Genomic DNA, 17,500 nt, shown 5'->3' with positions numbered 1-17,500 from the left:
ATGAGAGTGCACGCAGGCACAGCAAACAGTGTATTGAATGAAGTCACACGCACAATGAGAGTGCACGCAGGCACAGCAAACAGTGTATTGAATGAAGTCACACGCACAATGAGAGTGCACGCAGGCACAGCAAACAGTGTATTGAATGAAGTCACACGCACAATGAGAGTGCACGCAGGCACAGCAAACAGTGTATTGAATGAAGTCACACGCACAATGAGAGTGCACGCAGGCACAGCAAACAGTGTATTGAATGAAGTCACACGCACAATGAGAGTGCACGCAGGCACAGCAAACAGTGTATTTAATTAAACACCAAAAGAAAAACATAACACACTAACAAAAAGAAATCACATCTTCATCAACTAGAGCTCTACCTCACAAAATACAGATACACGAAGACAACCATGAACACTGAGAAAACAAGAAATTCCTCCGAGGTAGGAAAAACACCCCCGTTGGTCAAAGGGAAATAACCATTCTCACTGCCACCAACTGAGAAGGTTATTTCCCTTTGACCATTAATATGTCCCTCTATAAGTCCTTGTAGAATCTTAATCCACCAATAACTCCCTAACCGTGTGTTTGACTGGTCCCAATTTTTGTAAGGACCGTCTCAGGAATGTATAGAACCTGTTCACCAAGTTTGGTGACGATCGGTCCGTTCATTCTTGAGATCTATATGCGAACACAAACACACAAACACACAAACACACAAACAAACAAACAAACACATCGACCGAAACCTATACACACCCCTATACCGGGGGTGTAATAAACACAATAGAATGTGTCACAAATAGCCACATTGGTTGAAGGGACATGAAAAACCAGTAAGGTAATATATTGTACTACGTTGCAAGCCCCTGGAGCAATTTTTTGATTAGTGCTTTTATTTATCGAAGTGATTTCCAAAACATTTGCTAACGGGCACTTAAATCATCGCTAAAATGTGTACGAACAATAGTGTTGTTATTAATATAATGAAGTTTGTGTCGCACAGAACACAGGGACAGAGAGGCAGACAGACAGAAAGGTAGATGGGTGCGTCTCAGAAACTGAACCTTTTGTGTGTGCCATAATCAAATTAGCCCACAATTGAAACATACTGAATTTTAAATCATGATATTGGTATTTTTGAGAAGTAAAATGAATAAAGAAATAGTACAAACAAAACTGAGTATTTTGCATGATTATTATGAAGGTTGTTTTGCGAAAGAAATGATTGGATGCGTGAAAAATGGAGGTCTGATCTGTGACATGAACCATCAACTAGTTTTGCACCTCACTACAAGAATCGTTTAGAATGTCCAAGGACTGCTATTCTTGTTATGTGTGTTTGGTTTAAGTGTACTTGACAGTTGAAATGTTATTTTGTCCACAGAATTGTTTTTTTAAACGAAATTAATCGCTTGAAAGTTTGCCATCACTGTCGTAACATAGGTTTCCACACGCGTGCAACAGCAACAAGTCCTAAATTTGAACTTTAGAATTTGCATATTCATCTTCAACACGATCTTGACATGAAAGGGCATAGAAAATCGCTAAGCTAAATGTTATTTAAGTATTATTTTCTCAAAATTGCATCTGCAAACTAAGTTGAAAGTTGCGCAATATGACATGCTTCTTCAAAATTCAGTTACGATGGTGAACGGTTTTGCAAATAATGTTCAGAGTTTTGAAGAAAGATTAGAACTATTGTGACCCTCCACCACGGAATGAGTCGCATGTCACCTTTTCATGATTTTCATATTTTTACATTTTCTGAAGAAGTTTTTATTCTCTATCTAGTGGTGAAAACCGTTTTAGAAAAGAGTGAACACTTTTCGAGTTATAAGCCTGTGACTATGGTCACCCTCACACTGTTACTAGTGACCCCCCCCAGGCTTATATTTTGCCTAGCGCAGAACCGCGCGAGGTGACCTGCGACTCATTTCGTGGTGGAGGGTCACTATTTTGCGCGTAGTGACTTAGAGGTGCGGGTGACTACGCATGCGCAGTTACAGAGAGAAATAGTTCAGCTTCCAGCAGCGAAGAAAGATTTCGAGAATGTTTCCGAAGTCTGTGATTTTGTTACGACAGTGATCAACACCCAAGGTTCTTGAGAAAAGGTGAGTTTTTGCTGCTATGATATTCTATGAAGTGAAAAATTAGGCTAAACATTTGTTAATAATAGTTTTTCTTTCGATTTCACCTAGTCAAAACTTGACTAAGTGTTTTAACATAGAGGGGGAATCGAAACGAGGGTCGTGGTGTATGTGTGTGTGTGTGTGTGTGTGTGTCTGTCTGTCTGTGCGTGTGTGTGTGTAGAGCGATTCAGACCAAACTACTGGATCGATCTTTATGAAATTTGACATGAGAGTTCCTGGGTATGATATCCCCGGACGTTTTTTTCTTTTTTTCGACAAATACTTTTGATGACGTCATATCCGGCTTTTTGTAAAAGTTGAGGCGGCACTGTCACACCCTCATTTTTCAATTAAATTGATTGAAATTTTTGTAAAGCAATCTTCGACGAAGGCCGGACTTCGGTATTGCATTTCAGCTTGGTGGCTTAAAAATTAATTAATGACTTTGGTCATTAAAAATCTGAAAATTGTAATATTTTTTTTTTATATATAAAACGATCCAAATTTACGTTCATCTTATTCTACATCATTTCCTGATTCCAAAAACATATACATATGTTATATTTGGATTAAAAACAAGCTCTGAAAATTGAAAATATAAAAATTAGGATCAAAATTAAATTTCCGAAATCGATTTAAAGGAACGGTAAGTGTCAATGTTTTCTTTAATTGTAAAAGTTGTATGTTCAATGGAATGGTAATTATTTTGTTTTTAGCCAGTGAATGTGGATGCATCAAAATCTTGATAGACATCAAACAAATTCATGTTAGTGAAACTAGTACACATATTGCATCAATCTTTGGTTGAAATCGCAGGTACTTGCATGTTTCAGGTGCAAGAGATTCGACCTGATGAACTGGTGGTAAAGTTCCTTCGAAGGAAACCGGAGGGGAACTACTATTGCTTTCCAGGGATCGATGATATTTCCTTAGTCCCTACATCTGATGCAACCATGATTCGTGACCCCACCTTCAATGCCAGGGGGCATTATTTCTTTTGAAATAAATTAATTAACTGCAAGTGGCAACTGTTCTATATGTAACCAATGCCTTTGGTTTATTGTCTTAACAATTGAATGAACCACTTTTGAACATTTGCATTCTTCATGTCAAACCTTATAATACATGTCTGGTTGTTCGTTTCCGAGTTACGTCGGTGATGAACTTTTCATTAATGTTTCTCTTTTTGGGGGCAAAGTTTGCTTGATTTTGTCCAGCTTTTTTTCTTTCTGTTCCTGTTTTAGTGTTTGGCATTTTACCTAAGAAGAATCTGGTTGCAAAATTAGCTTCATTTAGTAAAGTTTGTTGGAAAAAGCATAACCGTTTCTTTGTTACAAAAGTGATGTTTCCATGTTACATCGGTGACCATTTTGCATTCTTTTGGGATAACTTTCTAACATTTTGTCTTAGAGCAACAAATCTTTGTATATATGCTATTGTGAAGGTTAAATGTCAATAAGACTGAATGAATGCCATGTATCAACATGTTCTGATCAGGATATCATTAATTAATTTTCATTTTTGTATTGAAATTTTGACGAATGCATGGAACTTTGAAAAAACATTATTTTGTTGTTTGCATGTAGTCATTTCATATTGAACTCTATAATGGCTTGTGATTCAACAATAATAACTGAATAAAAGTCGTTTTCAGCCTTATAAATGCAGTTTTGTTGTCTTTTATTGTTTCCATGTTACACGGGTGATTTTGCACACATGGTCCAAATAATGCTCAATATATGGCAAACTAAAGGCAATGTTATATTTTTTCTTGTTTAAACTGAAAAGGTACACCCTGAGAAGTGTGTAAATAGTATTATCAAAGTTTTCTGGGAAGATTTTACTTTTGGTGATAATGTCACAAACAGAGGACGAGATTCTGAGACGCACCCAGATACGCGCAGAAACAGACACGCATGCATATATGCGAGGGCATTCACACACTTAACTTATAGAAACACATTATTAATACAAACGCAAACCAGGGATTTACACCACTTAAAAATGTCCACAAGCACAAAAATAAGATATATATATACGAAATAACCAAATGAAAAAAAATTCCTTTCAGCGTCTCATTATAAACAAAATTAAAAAACGTTCGTCCACAACAAGGACCATTCGGTCGACGTACTTATGAATGTTGGTGTAATCAGCGTTTTATTTCTCAGTCATGTTTTCACTAAGCCGTCGAATTTAGTGTACAACTAATTAAGCTTATGGTGCACACGTTAAACTTTTAATAGTGTTCTTAGAGACAGCAATGAGCATTGTGAAGTAGGGGACACTATTATTAACTCATTATTTATTCAAACCGATCGAATCTAAAAAAGCAAAATTTTTAGTATCACATACCGCAGAGGGAGAGAGAGAGAGAGGGGGTGGGAGAGAGAGAGAGAGTGGGAGAAAGAGAGAGAGAGAGAGAGAGAGAGAGAGAGAGAGAGAGAGAGAGAGAGCTAGAGAGCGAGAGAGAGGGTGACCGAGAGAGAGGGTTACCGAGAGAGAGAGGGTGACAGAGACAGAGAGAGAGAGGGTGACCGAGAAAGAGGGTGACCGAGAGAGGGGGTGACCGAGAGAGAGAGAGGGTGACCGAGAGAGGGGGTGACCGAGAGAGAGAGAGGGTGACCGAGAGAGAGAGAGAGAGAGAGAGAGAGAGAGTGACCGAGAGAGAGAGAGAGGGCGACCGAGAGAGAGAGGTGACCGAGAGAGAGAGAGAGAGAGGGTGACCGAGAGAGAGAGAGGGTGACCGAGAGAGAGGGGGTGACCGAGAGAGAGGGGGTGACCAAGAGAGAGAGAGAGAGAGAGGGGGGGTGGTGACCGAGAGAGAGAGAGAGAGAGAGAGAGAGAGAGAGAGAGAGAGAGAGAGAGAGAGAGAGAGAGAGGGTGACCGAGAGAGAGAGAGAGAGAGAGAGTGACCGAGAGAGAGAGAGAGAGAGAGAGAGAGGGGGAGAGAGAGAGAGAGAGAGAGAGAGAGAGAGAGAGAGAGAGAGAGAGAGAGAGAGAGAGAGACATACACACACACACACACACACACACACACACACACACACACACACACACACACGGAATGTCTAGTTATGTCCATAAGTAATCGTTCTGAACACTACCCTGTTAATTGTTTTTTTCTTCAAACGAAAGTCTGTTATGTATCTAATTACTTGGACAGGGTATTTGTGTTTTGCACACACCTGCATAATTATTACGTAACAACTTAGCAAAGTTTATTGACAACATGCCAGTAACAGATGGGGCAGTGAAAATATTAAGCCAGCGTTCCAATGTTACTGTCGTATAAGATATGAGGTGGTAAAACTTTATGTTACACGTGAGGCTTTGTCCTGTGGGTGGTATCACTAATGTACAATTAAAGTTGTAGTAAAATACATATTTAGAAATTGAATAGTGTAAAAATACAGTTGTAGTGGAAATATATATATTAATTAAGAATTTACAGCGCTACTTTATCTTCTCTGTCTCTGTCTATGTCTGCCTGCTTGTCTGTCTGTCTATTTGTCGTTGGTGCATGTGCTCATTCTAGTTGATCAATATCAAGTTTGTTAGTTTCTTGTTAATTCTGCTCATGGTTACAAACAAACAGTTTCTCCCCTAGTTTGGGCTAGGGCTGGATAAAGAAATAAAATCCCACAAACGGACGTGCTTATTGCAAAGAAAAAGTGGAAACAAAAATGCTGGTCAGAGTATATACAAGTCGCGTAAGGCGAAAATACAACATTTAGTCAAGTAGCTGTCGAACTCACAGAATGAAACTGAACGCAATGCAACGCAGCAAGACCGTATACTCGTAGCATCGTCAGTCCACCGCTCACGGCATAGGCAGTGAAATTGACAAGAAGAGCGGGGTAGTAGTTGCGCTGGGAAGGATAGCACGCTTTTCTGTACCTCTCTTCGTTTTAACTTTCTGAGCGTGTTTTTAATCCAAACATATCATATCTATATGTTTTTGGAATCAGGAACCGACAAGGAATAAGATGAAAGTGTTTTTAAATTGATTTGGAAAATTTAATTTTGATAATAATGTTTATATATTTAATTTTCAGAGCTTGTTTTTAATCCGAATATAACATATTTATATGTTTTTGGAATCAGCAAATGATGGAGAATAAGATAAACGTAAATTTGGATCGTTTTATAAAAAACATATTTTTTTTACAATTTTCAGATTTTTAATGACCAAAGTCATTAATTAATTTTTAAGCCACCACGCTGAAATGCAATACCGAAGTCCGGGCTTCGTCGAACATTACCTGACCAAAATTTCAACCAATTTGGTTGAAAAATGAGGGCGTGACAGTGCCGCCTCAACTTTCACGAAAAGCCGGATATGACGTCATCAAAGACATTTATCAAAAAAATGAAAAAAACGTTCGGGAATTTCATACCCAGGAACTCTCATGTCAAATTTCATAAAGATCGGTCCAGTAGTTTAGTCTGAATCGCTCTACACACACACACAGACAGACAGACAGACAGACAGACAGACACACATACACCACGACCCTCGTCTCGATTCCCCCCTCTACGTTAAAACATTTAGTCAAAACTTGACTAAATGTAAAAATGACCCTAAGGATAGTAACATCTTTGAGTCTTGAGTCTTTGAGTCTTGAGACAGAGAGCAAGTCCCTCAGTATGTGTTCACCATTGTTTGTCAACCATGCAAATAGTGATTCACAAGAATGTGTCAAGAATAGGAAGATTCCTATACCTTCAGATATAATCAAGAGTATGCTTAACGTGCTAATTTATTTCATTTTCAGACCACTATCACAATTTATGGAGTACAAAGCCAGACTTCGCTATGCGTGGAAGAGGGAAGGAAGATTCCAAAACAGGTCTTCATCTCACCTTCAGATATAATCAAGAGTATGATTAACGTGCTAATTCATTTCATGTTCAGACCACAATCACAATTCATGGAGTGCGGAGCCAGACTTCGCCATGCGCGGAAGAGGGCAGGAAGATTCCCACACACGTCTTCACCACACCTTCAAAAAATGGTCAAGAGTGTGATTTTAACGTGCTAACTCATTTTAATTTTCAGACTACCATCACTAAGCATGTGTGGAAGAGGGCAGGGAGACAGAAACTGGCGAAAGAGAAATGCTTTTACCATTGTTTGTCAACCATGCAAACAATGATTCACCAGCAAAGTTATCGTTATTTTCAGACCACGATCACAAATCATGCAGTATTGAGCCAGACTTCGCTATGCTCGCTGGAAGACGACTGGAAGACACCTTCAGTAATAATCAAAAGTGTGATTAGCGGGCTATTTTATTTCATTTTCAGACCACAATCATAAATCATGGAGTGTGGAGCCAGACTTCGCAATGCGTGGAAATGGAAAGGGAAATTCCTCACAGAAGTCTTCATCGATGTATGTCTTCTTCTTCTTCATTTCCGCTATTAACGTGCTAATTTATTTCATTTTCAGACCAAATTCACAAGTCATGGAGTGTGGAGCCAGACTTCGCTATGCGTGGAAATGGAAAGGGAGATTCCTCACACAGAAGTCTTCATCGATGTATGTCTTCTTCTCCTTCATTTGCTCTATTAACGTGCTAACTTATTTCATTTTCAGATCAAATTCACAAGTCATGGAGTGTGGAGCCAGACTTCGCTACGTGTGGAACAGAGCAGGCAGACAGAAGCTGGTGGCACAGGACGACACCCACACCAACCTGCACCGATGTCTGTCCACCCTGCAGATGACCGCCATTGGCATCGGGTCAACCATCGGTGTGGGCATCTATGTCCTGCTGGGAGTGGCCATCAGGGATATGGCAGGTAAAATTGGTCTTGAAAGGGGGGGGGGGGGGGTGACGAAGCTGGTGGTGGTGGTGGTGGTGTGTGTGTGTGTGTGGTTTGTGTGTGTGGTTTTGTGTGTGTGTGTGTGTGTGGGGGGGGTGTCTGTGCGTGTGTGTGTGTGCGTGTCTGAGTGTATGTGTGTATGTGTGTGTGTGTGTGTGTGTGTGTGTGTGTGTATGTCTTCAGGGGGCCCGGAAATCCACTCCTACACATGTATCAATGTACCATTGTTTTTGGCTAAACATCTCACAATACAGATCGCATCAGGAAGGGAGGGGGGAGGCTTTAAATACTTGTATTACCAATTCAGTGCCCCTTATGGCTTTTTGACCAATCAGGACGGATTCTAGGTGACCCTCTAAATGTTATAACGTTCAGGCAGGGACCCTTTTTGTTTATCACGCTAAAAATTAACAAAACAAAGTAAAAATGTAATTCAACAATATCAGCGTGATTTATTCTAAAGAATGACACTTCAAATGCTGTCAGGTAATACTCTCTTTATCTAAAAAATACCGAAAAGCGAGTTTTGTCGGTGGGTGCGTAACGGAACAGCAAGGCACCGCCCATCGTCTGAGTGTGCAATGCCGACCGCTCACTTGAAATCTAAATGATCAAAGTTCGGAAAAATCAAGTGAAATTGCGCCACTCGCTTTACATCAAATGTATCTTTACGTCATTTCCCATCCGTCTGGAGTCGGTTCTAAATCTGTCGCTCTCTGTTCAACGAGAAAAAGCGAAGCAACCGAAACGCATGTTCAACATGATTTATCTTGTGAGATTGTTGTGTGTCAAAGGCATTTGACCTGTGAATATTCATCACGTCAGGTGTGTTACTCTGATTGGCTGACTCAGGTCACGAGAATTCTTTGACTGACAGGCATAATCAGGTAGAAGCGCTCAAGTTCCCATTGCGGCTGTTCTGTCTAATTCGCGGGGTTGCTTCGAAATTTCTTTTGGTCGAATTAGACATGTCTCAAAAACGATATCAGCATTCGCCTAAAAGGCTCATGCTTGATATCATTTTTCTCGACATGTCTTGTTATCATTTGCTAAGTCAGCATATTAGAAATAACTCATAATAACACATATATACAACAACCTTACTCGCATTTAGTCAAGTTTTTACTAAATGTTTTAACATAGACTAGGAATCGAGACGAGGGTGGTGGTGGGGGTGGTGTGTATGTATGTGTGTGTTTGTGTGTGTGTGTGAGTGTGTGTGTGTGTGTGTGTGTGTGTGTGTGTGTGTGTGTGTGTGTGTATGTGTGTGTGTGTGTGTGTGTGTGTGTGTGTGTGTGTGTGTGTGTGTGTGTGTGTGAGGAAACTACTGGACCGATCTTCAAGAACCTGTACATACACATTCTGCCAGATCATTCAGATCATTTGTTCCTTTTTTTCCCGATACATCTCTTTGATGACGTCATATCCGCGGCTTTAAGTGAAAGTTGAGGCGGCAGTGTCACGCCCTCATTTTTCGATCAAATTGATTAAAATGTTGGTCAAGCAATTTTGTACGAAGTCCTTACTATGGGATTGCATTTCAGCTTTGAAGCTTAATAATTAATCAAGGAGTTTGGTCTTTAAAAATTTCAACATTCTAATTAAAATCAAAGTTTTAGTAATCGATCCAAACATGATGTCATCTTGTTCCTTATAATTTCCTGATTCCAAACATATAAATATGTTATGTTTGGATTAAAAACACTTTGAAAAATTAAAAGAATAAAGAAAAGCGCACTTTCCTATTACGCGCTGTACGCTACTGGGCTATACTGGCTTGACTAAATGTATTATTTCGCTTCACGCGACTTGTTTTCTTCATAGGTCCAGGCGTGATTCTCTCGTTCTTCCTGGCTGGGCTGGTGGTGCTGAGCAACGCCCTGATCTACATGGAGTTCGGATCCGACATACTACAGGCTTTTGATAATACAACACTTTTACAACAATATTGTTCTCTACAGGTCCAAGTGTGATCCTCTCCTTCCTCCTGGCTTGGCTGGTTGTGCTGAGCAAACGCCCTGATCTACATGGAGTTCGGATCCGACATACTACAAGCTTTTGATAATACAACACTTTTACAACAATATTGTTCTCTACAGGTCCAGGTGTGATTCTCTCGTTCTTTCTGGCTGGGCTGGTGGTGCTGAGCAACGCCCTGATCTACATGGAGTTCGGATCCGACATACTACAAGCTTTTGATAATACAACACTTTTACAACAATATTGTTCTCTACAGGTCCAGGCGTGATTCTCTCGTTCTTCCTGGCTGGGCTGGTGGTGCTGAGCAACGCCCTGATCTACATGGAGTTCGGATCCGACATACTACAGGCTTTTGATAATACAACACTTTTACAACAATATTGTTCTCTACAGGTCCAAGTGTGATCCTCTCCTTCCTCCTGGCTTGGCTGGTTGTGCTGAGCAAACGCCCTGATCTACATGGAGTTCGGGTCCTACATACTATAGGCTTTTGATAATACAACACTTTAACAACAATCTTTTTCTCCATAGGTCCAGGTGTGATCCTCTCCTTCTTCCTGGCTGGGCTGGTTGTACTGAGCAACGCCCTGATCTACATGGAATTCGGGTCCTACATCCCCCACACGGGGGCCGCCTACACTTACATCTATCGCGCTGTGGGCGAGCTGGCTGCCTTCCTCACTGGGTGGATGGGGTTGCTGTGTGAGTCTGCGTTCATGTTAGTGGTACAGTGGAACCTCCTGAGAAAAGCAGGTCTTAAAAAGGAGGGAGTCTTAAATTGGGGGCAAATGTACGGGGCTTGTGAACACAAAATGCGAAAAGACAATGTATGTCTAATTATGACAATGTTATTCACGGTGGAAAGCAACGATGTGATGAGGAAAAAACATATTTCAATATTTGCCGCGGCGTGCAAACTTCTAGTAATAGTCGTGCAAGCCATACATTGAAGCGGACACATACAACTTACAAGTATGCTCGATAACGATCACCCTTCCGGTTGACCAAATGGAACAATTAATGGATTCACAAACATTAACGCAAATGTCCCTTAAAGGTACTATACACCCCTTCCTGTGTTAACAGTGGCTTTTACGAGATTAACGCATCAAATGATTTTCACTCACCAGAGCGAGTAGTCACTGTTTTGATTTTTGATATGTGACCAAGTGGAGGGGTGGTCTTATCCCATGTTAAATCCCAGCCAGATCTAAGTCAGCGGAACTGTGTGTACGTGTACGGGAGGGAGTGTGCCTTTAACATTAGTGCAACTGATTGCATTTGCTCCATAAGACCATTCAACAGACAGGCATGAGAATCGTTCTCCTTTTGGAGGAATTCCTCTTTTTGAACAAAAAACAAGAAAGGTAAGATTTTGGAACGTTTAATTATTGACAAAACAAAACAAAATGTTATGTGAACGTAACGGGTTTTTTTTGGTCAATAATTAAACGTTCCAACAACCTACCTTTCTTGTTTTTTTATTCTGAACTTTGGAACGTTGGCAGTCTCTTTGTTTTTGGATGACTTCTTTTGAACCTCTCTGGACGGGCGCAGTGGCGTGGTGGTAAGACGTCGGCCTCCTAATCGGAAGGTCGTGAGTTCGAATCCCGGTCGCTGCCGCCTGGTGGGTTAAGAGTGGAGATTTTTCCGATCTCCCAGGTCAACTTATGTGCAGACCTGCTAGTGACTTAACCCCCTTCGTGTGTACACGCAAGCACAAGACCAAGTGCGCACGGAAAAGATCCTGTAATCCATGTCAGAGTTCGGTGGGTTACGGAAACACGAAAATACCCAGCATGCCTACCCAACGAAAGCGGAGTGAAAGCTGACTATGCTCTCAGAGTATAGTTTGGGGAACCCAAATGGGCAAACGAGCTCACACGTAACCAGAAAAATTCTGGAACGCTGGAGAAGAAGAAGAAGAACCTCTCTAGGGCTTCATGTTGGATAGAAAAAAATCGAAACATTGAAATGATTTTGAAGCTGTAAGCAACACTCCTTGTGTGTAAATCAGTTTTCCTTCTTCTCTCTAATCAGGGTTAAGAAAAGTGATAATATCTTTGTCTTTCCGTCGCGATATAACCTTGAATGGTTGAAAACGACGTTAAACACCAAAGAAAGAAAGAAAGAAAGAATCTTTGTCTTATGTTAGATTTGGCAAACCTTGTTTCCTCCGTTTTGAACATTGCGAATTCTCATGTCTGAACAGTGTTACAATAAGATCAGATAAGTGAAGTTTACATAAACATTGACATTTTTCTGTTGGCACCACATCGCATTTCTAATAACACAAAGACACGATCAAAAAGCTTAATCGAACATAAATACACTGCTAGGATCAATTTATTGCATAAGCATTTAAGTGATGAGCAACTTGTATATAAATATATATGTCGTGCCTAGATCCTGAAAGTGCCTAAGTTCTTGAATTAGGTAGTCTCTTGCCTAATTCGTGAAATAGGCAACGGCTGTGCCTAACCTGTGAAATCAAAGTTGATATTTGCCTAATTTGTGAAATGTTATGCCTGTTGCATAAATTAGGCAGCCTAAGTCGTGAAATTAGGCAAAGTTTCGATTTAGGCACGACTGCTGTACAATTTAGGCAAAAATGTCTACAGAATAGGCAAAATCCTTGCCTAATGTGTCAAATCAATTCTAAGGTCTAACTGTTTTACAAATTAGTCAGTCTGTTTGAACCCAAAATCATCCGCGTGCGTGCGCGCCTCTCACTGCGTTGCGGGTGACAACATATCAAGTTTGTGAACACTACTAACTACTTGTGAACAGTACTAACTGTGATACAAGTGAGATAATAATCACACTGGAGCATTTCAAATAAACTTTCTCAGTCACTACTACTTCACACCAGCACCTGACTGTCAGTGTTAGCCAAATCCAGCCATGGAAACTAAAAGGTCACAGCAACTGACGCTCTAGGACACAGCGAACTCAAACACACACACACACACACACACGCACGCACGCACGCACGCACGCACGCACGCACAAACACGCACACACTCACACACACACTCACACTCACACACACACACACACACACACACACACACACACACACACACACACACACACACTCACTCAAATACACACAAACACAATTATGTCCATTCATATTTTCTGTGGTTCTGTTTGGCAGCTCTCACGTGCTCAGCGGCCACGGGTGCTCGGGCCTGGAGCGGCTTCGTCGACTCTCTCTTCAACAACTCCGTCCAGAATTTTCTGGACGACAAAGTAGGTCAGCTTGACCTTGGCTCGCCCTTCTCTCACTCGCTGGACTGGATGGCCTTCACCTTCTTCCTGCTGGTGACCTTGGTGGTGTCGTGCAACGTGCACTGTTCGTCCATCATCAACACGGTCCTGGCTGTCCTCACGACGGGAGTGCTCGTGTTTGTCATGATCTTCGGGCCCATCATTGGTGATATCGGTAGACTCGCTGCTGCTGATAACGGTGGGTTCCTGCCTTACGGGATGGGCGGAGTGGTGACGGGCGCCTCTGCAGCCTTCTTCGCCTTCAACGGCTACGACAGTATCTGCATATCGGCGGAGGAGGCTAAGGATCCCATCAAGTCCGTCCCCAGGGCGATTCTGCTGGAGCTTCTGATCGTCGTCATCGTGTACTGCGGAGCCGCCGTGGGAACATTGTGTCTCATTCCCTACACCGAGATTGACCTCCGCGCCCCCATACCCTCGGCATTTGCATACCAGGGGGTCACGTGGGCCAAATACATCGTAACGATTGGTCCTATCATCGCCATCACAAACCTGAGCATCCTTGGGCTGTACGCCGCTTCCAGGATTTCCTACAGGATGGCCCAGGACGGTCTCCTGATGAAGCAGTTCTCCTACATCAACGCCAGGACCAAAGTGCCTCTGCTCGGGGTGGTGGTGTTCGGGGTTCTGGTGGCTGTCATCTCGCTGGTGCTGGAGCTCAAGGACCTCGTCCGTTTCAGCGTCCTGTGCATGTTGTTCCAGTACATGATCCTGGCTCCGGCTCTCGTGGCCCTGAGAGTGGCAGACAGAGAAAAGCAGACGTCTGAGCTGCAAGAGGCTGCAAGCTCTGGAGAGTCCGCGCTGCCTCAGGCCAACGAGGACAGAGATGCTCCACATCCCCGCTTGGAGCTAAGAACACAAGGGTCTTCAGAATCTGATGGTGTGGGGTACAAGGATGAGGACGGTTTGGTACACTACACAGATAGAGGGAACACGTTATTTGATCCTGATTCTCCAAATCCTACCACAGATTCCCATCTACTTCAAGACCCCCTAGCGTCTACACGTTCCAACGATGCAGGTGGCAAACCAGGCTTTGGGGGGAACACTGAAAACCCAAACTCCAACGGGGCTGCTAGATCTCCTCAAGGAGTGAAAACTGTCATCACAACTGACAGCAGTGGACCATCCGACGCCAACGCAAACTTTGCAACAGAACTTACCGACACCACTCTCTTGCTCAGCTCAGAAATGTCTCAAAGCGAGGACAACACCGCTGTCTCAAAACGTCAACACAAACGTGCCTCTGATGCGAGAAGTAGTGACTTTGCGGACGAGTCTCAAATGTCTGAAGAACGGTTTAAATCACGGAATTCGATTCTCCCTTTGAAACTGAAGACAAGCTCAGGCGCAAACGTAGGAGAAGGGTGCTTCGAGATTACTCGGAGAGAGTTCTTCAAAATACTCTCCACGAAAATGTGTCTTGGTTTACTTGTCCTGGTTCTTGGTGGGCTGGCTGTGCAGCTTGGCATGGGGTGGGAGGATCTTAGAAGAGCCAACCTGCTGGCTGTTGTAAGCACCACCCTCATGATTGTCGTCATCGTCTTTCTGTGTGAAGTCGTCAGAAAACGCTGCGGCCCTGGGCATCATGAAGGTTTTAAGGTAATGTTTGTCTCTGAGAAGAAACTTCTTTCTCATTTTTTTTTCATTTTCATTACTTTATTGTCCCATCTCTGGGAAATTCGGGTCGCTTCCTCCCAGTGGAAAGCTAGCAGCAACATAGTCGCGCTTGGCTCTTGGCTCTCGGTTAGAATCAACGCGTTTAATGTGACTGCATAATGTCCCAGGTTACATTTCTACACAGAGAGTAAGCTAGGCCCTGTATACTTACGTCTTCGTTTTTGTAACCCAGACGCACAAGACAATTATAGGTCAGTTGGGCCTGGATGGAAAATATGTGTAGGTCCAAAAGACCTAGCTACAAAAATAAGGATTTCTGTACATGTCAGAAGACCTCCTATTTTATGCCCAATCGGATGGTCGACAATGCGGACTGATTGACTAAATGAATTGATTTCGCTTTACGCGACTTGTTAATTTCGGCTTCTAATGCGTTCATGACGCAGGGAGAGGGGACGCACAACAGTTTGGGGAGCCCTGACACAGGACTGTGTCTGGGGGTGAGGGGGGGGTGAGGGGGGTGGGTGGTGGTGGTGGGGGGGGGATGGTCCTGGGTTCCAGACACACCCTCCCCCGTACCCGGCAAATATACATCTCAAGGAGAGACCCAACATACCCCTTTTAAATGTTAGACTTCTGCCTCAGTTTGGAAGCCCCTCCCTCCCATGCACTAGGTCCAGCCCCGTGACACATAAGCTTACATACATTTTTCTGTCTGTAGGTTCCCCTGGTGCCCTACCTTCCCATGTTATCCTGTTTCCTCAATATGCTGCTGTTGGTGTCAGCCGCTGATGTGATGGGAATCATTGAGTTTACCGTGCTCGTCTTATTGGGTAAGAATTGCACGATGTGTGTGTGTGCGTGTGTGTGTGTGTGTGTGTGTGTGTGTGTGTGTGTGTGTGTGTGTGTGTGCGTGTGTGTGTGTGGATGTTGGTGGGGCGTGTGGTGGGGGAGGGGGTATGGGGGTGTTGTTGATGTTTTTCTGTGTGTGTATATATTTGTGTAAGTATCTTTGATTGTGTACGTCAGGGTAGGGGAAGGGTGTGGGTGTGTGAGTGGGGGGGGTGCTTAGGTGCGTGAGTGTGTATGTGTGCTATCACAAAAATCACAATGCGCAGAAGACAACAAAAAATAATGATAATACAATTGACATTGTTAAATGACATCACGTTTGAAGCTGATTAAATGTTTGCGTGGATTGTTGCAGGATTGGTCATCTACGTCATCATGATGATGACGCAATGGAAAAAGGACGGTGACGACAGCAAGACATTATCCATCCAATCGGAAGAAACCTACGCTCTCCTGTCGCAGGAAGAAAATGACGCCGATTCTGAGGGCAGCCTTTAAAAAATATTTAGATTTACTCCATTGTTTTCGATGCTCAGTTTCTTAGTAATAATGATTCAGAACATGTTTTCTGTCTGTCTGTAATACAATTTGCCTTGGATAATTCCTTGTGACGTCACGGGTTTAGATAATTTTTTTAAAAACTGTGATAATGAACAACCGGCTTGATAGTGTCATACAGACTAACAGTAGAGAGAAGCAAATCCCACCCCCTTTCCCCAATAAATAAAAGAATTTAAAAAAAAGAACAAGAAGGTAAAAAAAAAAAAATTGCACATGTACACTAATAAGAATGCAAAGAAACAAATAATTACTCATACGGACGAAAATAAAAGGTATAATAATCGCACGAGGCAATACCCCTTTCCCTTGTGAAAACACAACCCTGCGGCATAACCCCTGTCTGTTGTTTGTTTGGTTTGCTTTTAACCATATTATTCTTGATGTTTACTTGCTGGGTTTACTTATTAAAAGAAATTTTTGCTCAGAGATCATGTAGGATGATTAGTTGCAACAAAACAAAAATTGAACCTGGAAAAGCCACACTGCGCGAGCATCCACCGGTTTCTACGGCTTTAATGATATACGATACCGATACCTGAACAGCCTGGCGGTGACCTTACGGTTCATTTTCCATTGCTAATATGCCTAAGTCGTCGAGACAAACTTCATTCTCGCAACATTTTGTGATTTAGGAGACATACATCAGAGGTGACAGAACGATTACGTGACGCCATTATTCACCCTGTGACGTCTTCTCCAACATTGTCGCTTTGGACGTCGAGATTTCACCTGGAAGATAGGATCATTACTCAAGTACAGAAATCTTGTTAATTTAATTTTAATCGGTGTCGCATCTCATTAAGAGTGTGTTGAAAAATAGCCAGATTGTGCACTACTAGGGCAATCACAACCAGGCGAAATGTAGCTCTAATTATGAAGAAGTCAAATAACAAAGGGCCTAGCGGCAGGTGTAAACTGAACTGAACTGAACTGAACTTTATATCACAAGGATTAGGATTTAAGGCTAGGCCTTTTTTTACAATCTGTCCTTGAGACGTAGACAATAATGCGGAAGCAGTCTCCGAGCACTTTTGACTATATAAAACAACAATTTTAAAAATGAACTAGCTTCTTTCATCCTCATAGTCAGATACCTATTTTTCACTACAATGGTAAGGAGGGTAACACAGTATACGTTTGTGCGTGGCGTGCACAAAGGATTTTCTATACCGGTTTATTTTCCATTGACTTAATTTACTTGGTTGTCATTGACATTCTCTGTTCGAGAATGT

The 17,500-nt window shown here is 42.3% G+C and overlaps 1 protein-coding gene across 1 annotated transcript in view; it reads left to right on the top strand.

The window, feature by feature from the left end:
* LOC138978833 (cationic amino acid transporter 4-like) overlaps positions 1-16,408 on the top strand; it is a 20,011-nt gene extending 3,603 nt beyond the window's left edge. The window contains exons 2-6 of the mRNA XM_070351615.1: positions 7,732-7,937; positions 10,473-10,643; positions 13,102-14,837; positions 15,577-15,688; positions 16,063-16,408. Coding sequence (XP_070207716.1) covers positions 7,748-7,937; positions 10,473-10,643; positions 13,102-14,837; positions 15,577-15,688; positions 16,063-16,205 — 2,352 coding nt within the window. The 5' untranslated portion in view covers positions 7,732-7,747 and the 3' untranslated portion in view covers positions 16,206-16,408. The remainder of the gene's footprint in view (positions 1-7,731; positions 7,938-10,472; positions 10,644-13,101; positions 14,838-15,576; positions 15,689-16,062) is intronic.
* The last annotated feature ends 1,092 nt before the right edge of the window (positions 16,409-17,500 follow it).

This window comes from Littorina saxatilis, linkage group LG10 (genome assembly GCF_037325665.1).
Source record: "Littorina saxatilis isolate snail1 linkage group LG10, US_GU_Lsax_2.0, whole genome shotgun sequence".
Classification (NCBI taxonomy): Eukaryota; Metazoa; Mollusca; class Gastropoda; order Littorinimorpha; family Littorinidae; genus Littorina; species Littorina saxatilis.
The sequence above is the reverse complement of the archived record's forward strand: the minus strand, read 5'-3'. Positions and strand labels throughout refer to the sequence as shown.